Below are 12,569 nucleotides of genomic sequence, written 5' to 3'. Positions count from 1 at the left end.
TGTTCCCTGGAGGAGAAACAGGAAGCACAGGGACCTTGGTGGGGCAGGTGTGGGCCTGGTGCATCCCAGGACAGTAAGAGGTTTAGGATGGAGCAGGTAGACTAGATCAGAGAGGTGACTGAACTGGGGTGGCCACATCCTGCATGGGTTTCCATGCCATTGTAAGGACTTGGACACCATTAATCTGGGGCAGATGGAAGCCGTTGGAGTGCTTCTGAATTTCGATAGGGTCGCTGCAGCTGCTATGTTGAGCAGACTGGGAGTAGGGAATACACATGGAAGGTGATGATCCTAATGCAAGCCAGAGATGACGGGAACTTGGACCCTGGAAGGTGCGGTGCTGCACAGTGGCTGAATGAATTCTGGATCTGTTTTGGAAGTGGAGCCACACCAGACTCGTTCATTCGTTCGGCGAGTAGGTGCCAGGAACTGGACATGCAGACTTGAACGGATGCATGGCCTCTTCCTCTGAGCTGTCGAGAGTCTAGCAAGGAAAGACAGACACGGACAACCGATGAGCACACGGTAACCTGTGTGCAAGGCACGGGCCAGAGGAGCAACCAATAACTGTATCCCATGGTCTGCCATCCCCATCCCTCCTGCTACACCATCACCCACTTCGCAGCTCTTGGGAACCTCTTCCTCCCTCATGCTCTTCCTTGCTTGCAGACTAGTCTCTGAACTGGGTTACTTACTTGGGCCTAGAGCATGTTCATTTTACAGAAAAGGAAACTGAGCCACAGAGGGTTCTCACTGAGCCAGCGTTGAGGTCTGTTTCCTACATTTGTAGAAATTTGGAAAAATCTGCAGGAAAAACCTTAAAGGAACTAGATTCAAGAAGAGAAGGCTGGCCGGGCGCGGTGGCTCAGGCCTGTAATCCCAGCACTTTGGGAGGCCAAGGCGGGCAGATCGCGAAGTCAGGAGATCCAGACCATCCTGGCTAACACGGTGAAACCCCGTCTCCACTAAAAATACAAAAAATTAGCCGAGCGTGGTGGCGGGCGCCTGTAGTCCCAGCTACTTGGGAGGCTGAGGCAGGAGAATGGCGGGAACCTGGGAGGCGGAGCTTGCAGTGAGCCGAGACCGCACCACCGCACTCCAGCCTGGGCGACAGAGCGAGACTCCGTCTCTTAAAAAAAAAAAAGAAAAGAGAAGGCTGAGTGAAGGTCCTTAAAGGGGAGAGACTTACCGTGCTCCCAAACCTCACTTGTGGAGCTGCCAGGCTCTAGCCTGGCTCGCCAGCTCGCAGGTCTGTGGCCCTAGTTCATTCACCCACTGGTGATGACTTACACCCGAGATGCTGCACGGTGACTTTAGCTAGACCTAGGGTAGAACTGTCGACCGTTCACTGGACCGCCAAAGCCTTTCCCTAGAATGCTTTGAGAGGAGACGTCTTGTGGACTCAGGGTTTTAGGTGCAGAACAGCCCACGGACAATGTCCCCAGACTCCGATTCTCCCCTCCCTCCTTCCTCTGACACAGGCAAACCTTTTCTGGCCGACAGTACCTCTGGAGAGTAGCCTCTTCATTTGGCCTTGGCATTGGGGAAAGGTCAGCTGGGGAGTCAGCTTGGCCGTGGCCGTGCACTCTGGTTACAACCCAGGTGGCCGGCAGCCCACTCCCCTCACCTCCCCCACCATCAGCAGCTGCCTCCTGCGGACAGCCACAAGCCCTCCAGGCTCCGCAGGACGGGGCGGGCTGGCAGCTGCTCCCTCTGATGCCCGCACTCAAACCCTCTTGCTCTGCCTCTCCTCACCCGCTGCTTTTCTGTATGGTCTAACACTACTCAGGGGTCAAGGGCCACCCAAGGGTTTGCCTGACCACCCAGCCCGAACTGGCCCCTGGTCCTGTGAACACGCCCCTGTCCGTAGCACCCATGGATTTCATTGTGTGGGCACATGCCACTCCTGAACTAGGTGACGCTTTGAGATGAGGAACCCCTTTCCATCATCTTTTTCAATACTGGAAGCCATGGACGCTCTTTGGGGTCTTCCAGGATGCTTCAGGCACAGCGGCAGTCCCTCGGGGGCTGGGCCCATGGGGAGTGCTCAGCCTTCCTTGTTGAGGGCTCCGAGTCTGCCATGGGGCTGCACATGTGCACTAACTGGCTTTTCTTTATGAGCGAACAGGCTCAGGCCTCCTCTCTGGGTCACTAAGTGTCTCCAGCAGTTGCACCCCCCATGCCTGCTGCTGCCTGCAGACAGGACAAGAGTCTGGACACTCCCACTCGTTTACAGAGGCGGAGGGCACAGTGGCAGTCACACAGGGCAAGGCCGAGGGCCGGGCACCTCCCTGGAGCCTCCCAAGTGTGCAGAAGGCCCCAGGGGAAAGTGTGGGGAGAGGGGAGGAGGTGGCCAGTGCTGAGGAACGGTGCCGGGGGTCAAGGGAGGCTCTGGAACTTCCTCAGGCTGTGTGTGGTTGGTGGCCATGGGCCCTGTTAACCTTGTTCACAGGTTTCAGTCCCCACAGTGAGGCCTTGTCTTCCTCTCGCTGCTGGGAGATCCCTGTGATCCAGAGAGGGAACCCACAGAATCCTCACCCCACAGATCTGCGTAGGAAGGGCAGAGAGGGAGCATAGGGCTCCTCCCCCACAGAAGGTGCCCCGCACCCCCTCACCGCCTCCAGCCTTTTGTCCTCTCCGCTGAGGATGCTGGTGTCTCTGCAGGTCGGAACGAGCTGATTGCCCGCTACATCAAGCTCCGGACAGGGAAGACCCGCACCAGGAAGCAGGTGGGCCTCAAGAGACGGGTAGGGGTCCCAGGGGTGGTACCCCAGCACCAGCCTGCTCCCAAGGTGGGCCAGGCCCTCCCAGGACCAGACGCAGGCTTTCAAGGGGCGGCAGCTCTGGATGAGTTATCTCCGTTGGGCGTGTCACAGGTGGTCCAGTTTTTCTTTTTTTCTTCCTGAGACGGGGTTTCACTCGTGTTGCCCAGACTGGAGTGCAATGACGCGATCTCAGCTCACCGCAACCTCCGCCTCATGGGTTCAAGCCATTCTCCTGCCTCAGCCTCCCGAATAGCTGGGGTTATAGTCACCCGCCACAACGCCCAGCTAATTTTCTGTATTTTTAGTAGAGACAGGGTTTCACCATGTTGGCCAGGATGGTCTGGAATTCCTGACCTCATGTAATCCACCCACCTCAGCCTCCCAAAGTGGTGGGATTACAGGCGTGGGATTACATGCCCGGCTGGGTGGTTCAGTTTTCTTGGGGTCCCTGCTGTCATCACTTAGGAGGAAACTCCTTCCCTCTCTGGAGAGTCAACAGCCCCCTCTTATCCTTCTCCAGGACACCAGGACAGACAGTAAAACATTGGCACTACGTTTTTTTTTTTTTTTTCTTTTTTGAGACAGAGTCCCGCTCTGTTGCCCAAGCTGGAGTACAGTGATGCAATCTCCACTCACTGCAACCTCCGCCTCCTGGGTTCAAGCAATTCTCCTACCTCAGTCTTCCAAGTAGCTGGGATAACAGGAATGCGCCACCACACCCAGCTAATTTTTGTGGTTTTAGTAGAAATGGAGTTTCACTATGTTGGCTGGGCTGGTCTCGAACTCCTGGCCTCAAGTGATCCACCTGCCTTAGCCTCCCAAAGTGCTGGGATTACAGGTGTGAGCCACTGCTCCCTGCCGGCGCTGCACTTTTGAAATATTGCCAGCTTCTGGATTAGCTGGGCAAGGCAGGACTGAGGGCCGACCAGTTGACCCTTTCATTCATTCATTCATTTTGTCCACAGATGTGGATCAAGGGCTGTGGAGGGCGAGGGTCGGGAAGCCGGAAGCCAGGCTGGGGAACACAGGTTGTTGGGAGGTAGAGACCGGAGCCCTCTCTCCCTGCCACAGGTTTCCAGCCACATCCAGGTGCTGGCTCGTCGCAAAGCTCGCGAGATCCAGGCCAAGCTAAAGGTAAGGAAACTGCAGGGTTGGGGGCTGGAGGGGCCAGGAGTGGTGGCTTTCTCCAGCAGTGTGCCTTCCCTTTGGGGTCAGGGCGTGGCTGCTGGTGTGTGAGTCAGTGTGCTTCTCTCTGTTGAGGAAAGCCAGGTTGGGCCTGTAACCTGTCTCCCATCCGCACAAGAGAGCCAAGTGGTGGACGCCTGTCTCCCCACACCCTGGGAGCTACAGGCCAGGCTCCTGCTGGGATCCCCCCTCGCTGGCTCCTGCTTAGAGGGGCTCACATGGCTCAGAGCAGCTGGATCACCCGCCAGCCCTCATTTCTTGAGGGCGCCTTAGTGCCCTCAACCAGAGCATGTAGAGCAGCAGGGGCATGGGGGGCACCTGCTGTGGGGGTGGGGGTGGCGTTTATGGTGTTGTGGGAGCTGGGGAATTCCTTCCTGCTTCCTGCCCTGTGGGACTGGGGGTTCCTTCCCTTCCCTGGGTCAGCCCCGTCTTGCAGGGCCCCCGCTCATAGGTGACAGCTCTGGGGGGCCTGATGTTGCAGCATTCCCCTCGGGGTAGGGGAATGCTGCTCCCCACAGGAATCAGGCCTCTGGGACCCTGGAACTGGGGGCCTTTGGGTGAACACTAGGAGGGTGTGAGCTCTCCATCAGGGAGATGATGACCACAGAGCCTGCACAGCCAGTCGGTGGGAAGATCTGACATTTGAGGCATTAAGTCTAGACCATTTATAAACGTTTTTATTGATGTATTTTTAGAGACAGGATCTCCGTCACCCACGCGGAGTGCAGTGACGCAATCATAGCTCACGGCCGCGTTGACCTCATAAACTCCAACCATCCTCCCACCTCAGCCTCCTGAGTATCTGGGACCACAGGCAAGTGCCACTGCACGGCCATTTTTTTCTATTTTTTTATAGAGACGGAGTCTCCCTATTTTGCCTGAGAGGTCCATAAACCTTTGGGCTCAAGAGATCCTCTTGCCTTGGCCTCTCAAAGTGCTGAAATTATAGGCATGAGTCACTGGGACTGGCCTGCAAACATTTTTTTTTTAAAGCAATGTAGCCCCTTTCCTTTTTTTCTCCCAACAAAATATCACCCTGATGTGTTATCAGAGGAGCTGTTCTGGTCAAAGCTAGGTTGGCAAGGCTCCTCTCCTCCCGTGAATCCTTTCCTACCTCATGACACTTGGACTCTAGGGGACCTCAGAACCCAGTTTAAAAGCTACTGGGAGGTCAGGCATAATGGCTCACGCCTGTAAGCTCTTTGGGAGGCCAAGGTGGGCGGATCACTTGAGGTCAGGAGTTCGAGACCAGCCAGGCCAACATGGTGAAACCCTGTCTCTACTAAAAATATAAAAATTAGCCAGGTGTGATGGCGCACACCTGTAATCCCAGCTACTGGGGAGGCTAAGGTAGAAGAATCACTTGAACCTGGGAAGCAGAGGTTGCAGTGAGCCAAGATAGTGCCACTGCACTCCAACCTGGGCAACAGAGTGAGATTCCATCTCAAAAAAAGCCACTGGGCTAGCTGGGCACGCACGCCTCTAATCCCAGCTACTTGGAGGTTGAGGGCAGGAGGTGGAGTCTGCAGTGAGCTGTGACTGCACCTGTGACCGGCCACTTCAGCCTGGGCAACATCGTGAGACCCCATCTCTAAAAATATTTTTTATATTAAAGAAAAGCCACTGAATTAGATGACCTTGAAGGTCCCGTCTGGCCCTGGCAGTTCATGATCCTGACACTGGAATCTCAGAATGAGTGGGTGGGAACCACAAACCTTTCTGCCTCCTAGGAAGCCACACCCCACTGCCCACTCAGTTCCATTCCTCCTGCCATCAGCCCAGCTGTTCCCCAAGCCCCACAACTGTGGCCTGGCACCTCGCTCCTTTTTCCCTGGGACAGCTGACCAGCCCTCAGCTGTTGCTGCCTGCCTCTCCGCCTGGCTAGTGTACCCTGGAAGCACCCACAACCTAGCCCTGCTCCCTGTTTCCCCTCTTTTGTCCGCCTCTGACTCACCGGGACCCCACAGATGACCACAGTGAATAGACTTCCCACTGCTGCGTTTAGGGCAACTCCTTGGGGGCCAGCTGTGAGGCCCAAATTTACCTCAGGGAATTGTATTCATCCTTGTCCACAGGTTCTGACTTGGGGCCCAAGGACAGCCTTCAGTGGATGGCTGGACAGACACCAAGGGGAGCCATAAACTCCTTAAAATATGCAAATTTCCATGTATATGTGAGTTTTCTTGGAGAGATTGCTGTGAGGATTTTGTCATATTCTCAAAGAATCTAGAACCCGAAGTGATTAAGCTCTGGGTTAGAGAGTGATCCGGTAGAAATCCCTGAGTGAGAGGCTGGGTCCTAGGCCTGGCTCTGCCCCATGGCCGTGGGTACTTGGGCAAAGTCACTGGGACCTCCTGGAGCTCCGTTCAGTTTCCTCATCTGTAAAGTGACAGACGAGCAAGGTGATATCCAAGTGCCCCTCCCGGCCCCAGTTAGTGGCTCCCTGGCTCCATTGCCCGGCTACTGCTGTCACTCCCATCAGGTCCTTCCCACTTCCTCCTGACCCCTGCCCTACCCTGCTCAGGCCGTGGTTTCCTGAGCCCCAGCCGTTTGTTTAGATCGAGTGTCCAGGAAGGCAGGCACTGAGCAGGTGCAGCCCCGGCCTCGTGATGCAGTTAAGTGCCGAAGTCTGTGGGCTCGCGGGGGTGCGCCTGCCAAGTCCCTCATGCCCTCCTGCGGGGAGAGGCCGGGGGCTGGCCTGGGCGCTTTCCTCCTGAAAACTGCAAGTGTCCCTGGATGAGACACACCCTTAGACTTACTAGTTAGCTCCCTCTTTGGTTATCAGAGATAACCTCTGAGAGCAAAGCCCAAGTTTGGCCCCAAAAGGACAGTGGGGAGGAGGCCAGGAAGGACCAGGGACAAATCTCATCTGTTTCACTGCTTTGTCCACGTTGACAATGACCCACTGCTCAGAACGGTTCCCCACTCCCCACCGCCCTCTATGATGCGTCTCCCCCGACCCCTTCATTTGCACGGCCCCCTGTGTGCCAATCTGGACCGAGCTCAGCTGGCCACCCTCACCACTCTCAGCACCCTAGTCACCCAAATTCTCGGAGCCTCAGTTTCTTCATCTTAAGGATCCTACTAGTCCTGCCAGTCTCAGGACGCAGTGAGGTCGTGTTCTTGAAAACCTTCCCTGGGCTGCCTCATGCCACATGGGTGAAATGGTCACCTTGAGAGGCTGAGTGGAAGGGCCTGCTGTGTTCTGGCTCCACACCTGCACGGCGCCAGGACGGCAGGGGAGCACTAAGCCTCTCTGAGCCTCCGGGCTGCGGTGCTGCGCGCCTCATGGAGCTGCAGTGTGGACCGTGTCGAGGCATCCCTCTGAAGAGCTTGTGAGGTGCAAGGCTCGCCGTTGCTTCTCAACTTCTGTTTTTACTTTATTTTTTAGAGACTCTCACTCTGTCGCCCAGGCTGGAGTGCATTAGTGCTGTCACAGCTCACTGCAGCCTCGACCTCCTGGGCTGAGGTGATCCTCCTGCCTCAGCCTCTTGGGAGGTTCTCAACCTTTGTGTCACTTAAGGGAGATCCGGATCTACCAAGTTAATTATTATTAGTTATTCAATAATGGTTTTATCTTTCTCATTAAAAAAAAATTCATGGCTGGGGGCAGTCGCTCATGCCTATAATCCCAGCACTGGGCGGTCGAGGCGGGAGGATCACTTGAAGCCAGGAGTTTGAGACCAGCCTGAGCTAATGAGATGCTGTCTGAAAAAAAAATAATAATCATAAAGATATTTATGTATTTAATTAGACAGATTCTTGGTCTGTTGCCCAGGCTGGAGTGCAGTGGTGCAATCTCAGCTCACTGCAGTCCCTGTTTCCCAGGTTTAAGCTATCCTCCCACCTCAGCTCCTTGAGTAGCTTGACCAAAGGCACACACCACCAGACCTGGCTAAGTTTTGTATTTTTTGTAGAGACAGGTTTCGCCAAGTTGCCCAGGCTGGCCTTGAACTCCTGGGCTCGGGCAATCTACCAACCTCAGCCTCTCCAGGTGCTGGGATAACAGGCATGAGCCACCGCTTCCGGCCAGATACCAAGTTTCTAATCAGAGCTCCTGAGTTGACTCAGTCGAGCCATTTAGCCCTGATAAAGCTGCAGACTGAATGATACTTGCTGTTCCAGCCTGGGTGTGTGTGGCCTTTTGGGATAATCCCTGCTGGGTACAATAACGCATGCCTGTGGTCCCAGCTACTCAGGAGGCTAAGATGGGCAGATCATTGGAGCCCAGGAGTTTGAAGCTGTAGTGAGCCACAATTGTGCAGTACTCCAGCCTGTGTGACAGAGCGAGACCCTGTCTCTGAAAAAAAAAAAAAAAAAGACACAATTTCCATTAGGCTTCTTGAAATAGGGAATGTTGTGTCATTGGTTTTGAAGACCTTTGGAATTCAGGCACTCAGGATGGAAACCACTGGCTTATACGAATATAACAAACTCTTACTATTGTTACCCGTGCCATCCACGTGGCTTTCCCTGTGTGCTCATTTGTTCCGGGCCTATTCAGGGTGAACCCATCCTCTGGGGTCTTAGAGCCTTTGGAGGGCAGACAGTGGGTATTTACCTTCTGATCCGTGAAAGACGGGTGAGTCCCAGGTGCCTGCAGTGCCCGGGGAGATCCTTAGGGAGGACCGAGGCAGGTCGGGCCACAGGAAATGGTCTGTTGCCTCCGGACAGCCCGTGTGGCCAGGGACGATGCTTTCTGTGCACTTGAGTCGGGATCCAGCAGATATTTATGCTTCGCTTTCACAAGACAAGTGCTGAGCTGGGCACCCGTGGTAGAGAGGTGAGCAAAGCATAGAAGACCCTCGTTCTCGAGGTGGCCCCGTAATTAATAAAATGGCAGATAATGTCTCTCTAAGCTCTGAAGAAATAAGCAGGGCAAGTGTCATGCCCCTTTGACAGATGAGAAAACTGACCAGAGAAACCAGGTGACTTTTTATCAGTTGTAAAACAAGTTAATAGCATGGCACAGACTTAACGCCTGGTCCCCCAGCTCTGGCCACTGGCAGTGAGACAGCTTCCCCAACCCCAGAGCCAGACCCGCCTGGCCTCAGCCTGACTAGTGACCCTGCTGAGGTCCTCCCTTGCAATGTCTCCCCCAGGACCAGGCAGCTAAGGACAAGGCCCTGCAGAGCATGGCTGCCATGTCGTCTGCACAGATCATCTCCGCCACGGCCTTCCACAGTAGCATGGCCCTCGCCCGGGGCCCCGGCCGCCCAGCAGTCTCAGGGGTAAGTGGGCTGCCGAGAGCCGGAGGCCAGGCCAGCCCTCTCCTCCTCCCTCCTCCCTGTTCAGAAGGACCAGAAGCATTGGCCAGCCCAGTTTTCTCTCACCTGAGTCCTATTGGCCAGGGCAGTCAGGGAAGGAGGGAACAAGACCAAGGGGCCACACAAGTCCTGGCGTGGCTGATATTGGGATGCCTTTCTTTGGGTCCTCAACAGTGACTGCAGACTTTTCACAAGGGGGAAATGGGAGCTTCCAGGAGCTGACCAACTGGTAGCTCTGCCAAGTTGGCCCAATTTACAGATGAGGAAGCTGAAGCCAAGGTGGCTGAGCTGAAGCCTGAGACCAGCATGTCCCTGGGCAGCCCGTGCCATGCAGCCTCATTCCTGCCCTCCTGCCAGGTGGAGAGCTGGTGCCCAAGAACAAACCCCTGGTCAGATTTTAAATTTCCCAGCCATGACCATGTTGGCCACACTCTCAGAATGATCCAGAAAAGCCCCTTTTCAGAGCTGTCTCCTCGGAGAGGTTTCTTGGCTCCAGGGACTAAATGAGTCTTCAAGGCACCTGCAGCACCACCGTAGGCACGTGAGGAAGGGGCAGTGCCAGGCCACAGCAGTTTTCAAAGTGTGTCCCAGAGAGCACTCGTCCATCCGCATGTTAAACAGATGGGACACAGTGGTGCTGTGGGTACGTTCGGGACCCTTGGCACTAAGTGGGTTCTTGGCACTGGGACTTTTCCGAGCCTTAGGTCTGCACTGTGACTCTGCAGGGGGTTGTCCTGTGCAGTGTGGACCACACCTGGGTGCTTTTCCCACGGAGCCCCTCATCCACAGGGCCTGAGAGTCCCCTGAAACCCACTCTGGGGGTGCTGCTGCGGTCTGTTAGCATTCACTAGCTAGACGAGGGCGAGGGCTCCAGCCTCTCCTCCCAGTGGAGGCCCTGCCCTGTCCCACCCCCACCCCCATGCCACAGGGCCCTGGGTGCACCTGGGGCCATGCTGATTCCATGCCTTTTGCCTCCTCAGTTTTGGCAAGGAGCTTTGCCAGGCCAAGCCGGAACGTCCCATGAGTGAGTATGGCCTGCTTTCTGCTGCCAGTTGCTCCCTGAACTGAACTTGAACTCATAAACTCATGACCTTGAGCCCGGGCCCCAGGGTGTGCTGGGGCTGCTGCTGGGGTCCGCCTTTCAGGATGGCTTTGAGCTCCGGGATTGGGCTCTCCTACTCTCAGGCATCACTGGGCTCATCTGTGATGTCCACACCCTAGGGTGGTATTTGCCAAAACCCCAGTCTGTCCAGGGTGTAGGCAGGGCCAGAGCTGAGGTCCCCCAGGGGAGGAGGCTGGGAGTCAGATCTCGGGCTGGCCTGGGAGGAGGAAAGGGAGGGGTGGATTTCTTCATCGGACACGCTGTGTCTGTGACCCACCACAAAACCCAAGGGAGTCGGCAGGGGCGGGAGTAGGAGGCCGAGGCCCATCAAGAGCACTGAAATCCAGACCACCAGGACCTACCACACAGAGACCACTGGCCCCAGTGCAGGGATCCGTGGTGGCAGCCTGCCTGAGGCTAACACCTCCCCTCTTCTCTCTCCCGCAGTGTGAAGCCTTTCTCTCAGCAAACCTATGCTGTCCAGCCTCCGCTGCCTCTGCCAGGTGGGTGAGCGCTGCGTGTCTCCCTTGCCATCCATCGCAGCTGTGCGGCTCCGGCCTCTGGGTCCAGGCCCCTGCATGTCCCTGTTAGATGCTGCCCCATCACGCATTCCGACCACACATCCTGGTCCCTGGCCACACCCCATTCCTTGCCCCCAGGAAGCACACCTCAGCCGTGTGCCAAGCCCCTTTGTGCCCTTCGGGTTGCCTTGTCCCTGTCCCCTCCCAGCTGTGCTCAGGGCTTGTGGGGCACATGCCTTCCAAGGGCAGTGCCTGTGCCCGGGTGGCTGCCCCACTTGGCCTACCTTGTTACTGCAGTGTGCCTCGCACACCTGGCTCCTGGGAGGGCTGAGGGGTGTCTAACTCACCAGCCTGGGGCCCCTCCCGAGAAGAGGGACCCTTGTGAAAGAAGACCTGGTGGAGGCAGCCAGCTCTGCCGACAGGAGCCCCCCCCGCCCTCTCACTGACAGGCTCCGCTCTGTTCTCGCCTCTTTCTCGGGAGGGGCCCTCACCACCTCCCACTCTGTAGGGCAAGACCAGCTCCTCACCCTTAAACTGCCCATTCTGGTGTGGACTCTGCCTGCCCAGCCCCTTGGCTTTCCTGCCACTGAGAGCAGCCCTGCTGCCTCCTGCCCCCCAGGTCCTGAAGGCTGCTTTTTCTCGTTCACACATCAAAACGAAGTCACAGCGTCAGGTCCCGTCCACCCTCTGTCTCATGGCAGTCCTCTCCCGTCCACGCTGACCCTGTCTTCACTCCAGGCCTGCTGGCTTTTGCCTGCGTTCCTGTAGCGGCCTCTTCACCGGCTCCCTGTCCCGTCTCACCTCCTCTCGTCACCCTGTCACTCACCAGAGCTTCAGTCTCATGGTGTTGCTTCCAGGCTTAGGGTGCCTTCCTGGCCCCCTGTTGCCTTCAGGACATGATCTAAACTACAGTAGGATGGAGTAGGTTCATCTGTTAGCAGCGCTGGATGGAGAGCCTCTTCTGGGCCAGGCCCTGTTCTGGGAGCTGGGGAGACACCTGTGACGCACACAGGAAACGTCCCCGTCTCTCCAGGGTGATGCCACATTGTAATAGTTGATTCATCTGGTTATTTCCCCGATGGGAACAGAAGTTGCTGGACGGCAGGAACTGAACAGTGCCTGTTCTGGAAGCCGTGGTCCTGCAGGACCCCAGTTGCCCTCCAGAATCCAGTCTTGCTGGGCGGTTCCATGCAGAGTCCTGAGCGGCCTGAGTTGTACCAGGCGAGCCCCTCCCCACCAGAGAGGCTCCGGGATGCCCAAGCCTTGCACTCTCTCCTCCACCTCTGCTAGGAGGTCCGTTTAGGGAGACAGGCGGCCCCCCAGGCAGCACGGGTCTGTCCGAGGAGGCCGGGGGTCCTTGCAGAGGGTGCGGGCAGGGCGGGTGTCCGTGACCAGGTTCCATGTGCCTCTCTCACTTTGTGCAGGGTTTGAGTCTCCTGCAGGGCCCGCCCCATCGCCCTCTGCGCCCCCGGCACCCCCGTGGCAGGGCCGCAGCGTGGCCAGCTCCAAGCTCTGGATGTTGGAGTTCTCAGCCTTCCTGGAGCAGCAGCAGGACCCGGACACGGTAGGTCCTGGCCTGTGCCTGGCTGGCTCCCCGCCACCCCCTCTGCCTCTGTTTCTGCTTCCAGTGCTCTTGTCCCACTCCACACTGGGGCTTAATTCAAGTTCCTTGTTCCTTTATGGTCTTTCCTTCCATCCTTCCCCCGACTCCTTTCCTCCTTCACGTCAC

The 12,569-nt window shown here is 56.6% G+C and overlaps 1 protein-coding gene across 2 annotated transcripts in view; it reads left to right on the top strand.

Moving 5' to 3' along the window:
- LOC105484130 (TEA domain transcription factor 4) overlaps window positions 1–12,569 on the top strand; it is a 92,669-nt gene that overhangs the window by 55,284 nt on the left and 24,816 nt on the right. The window contains exons 4-9 of one of the 2 annotated variants that reach the window (XM_071072366.1): window positions 2,665–2,729; window positions 3,837–3,899; window positions 9,053–9,181; window positions 10,198–10,241; window positions 10,767–10,822; window positions 12,265–12,404. In XM_071072366.1, the coding sequence (XP_070928467.1) occupies window positions 2,665–2,729; window positions 3,837–3,899; window positions 9,053–9,181; window positions 10,198–10,241; window positions 10,767–10,822; window positions 12,265–12,404 (497 nt within the window). The remainder of the gene's footprint in view (window positions 1–2,664; window positions 2,730–3,836; window positions 3,900–9,052; window positions 9,182–10,197; window positions 10,242–10,766; window positions 10,823–12,264; window positions 12,405–12,569) is intronic. The other variant, XM_071072367.1, reaches the window with a different exon arrangement.

This window comes from Macaca nemestrina, chromosome 10, assembly GCF_043159975.1.
Source record: "Macaca nemestrina isolate mMacNem1 chromosome 10, mMacNem.hap1, whole genome shotgun sequence".
Lineage (NCBI taxonomy): Eukaryota > Metazoa > Chordata > Mammalia > Primates > Cercopithecidae > Macaca > Macaca nemestrina.
The sequence above is the reverse complement of the archived record's forward strand: the minus strand, read 5'-3'. Positions and strand labels throughout refer to the sequence as shown.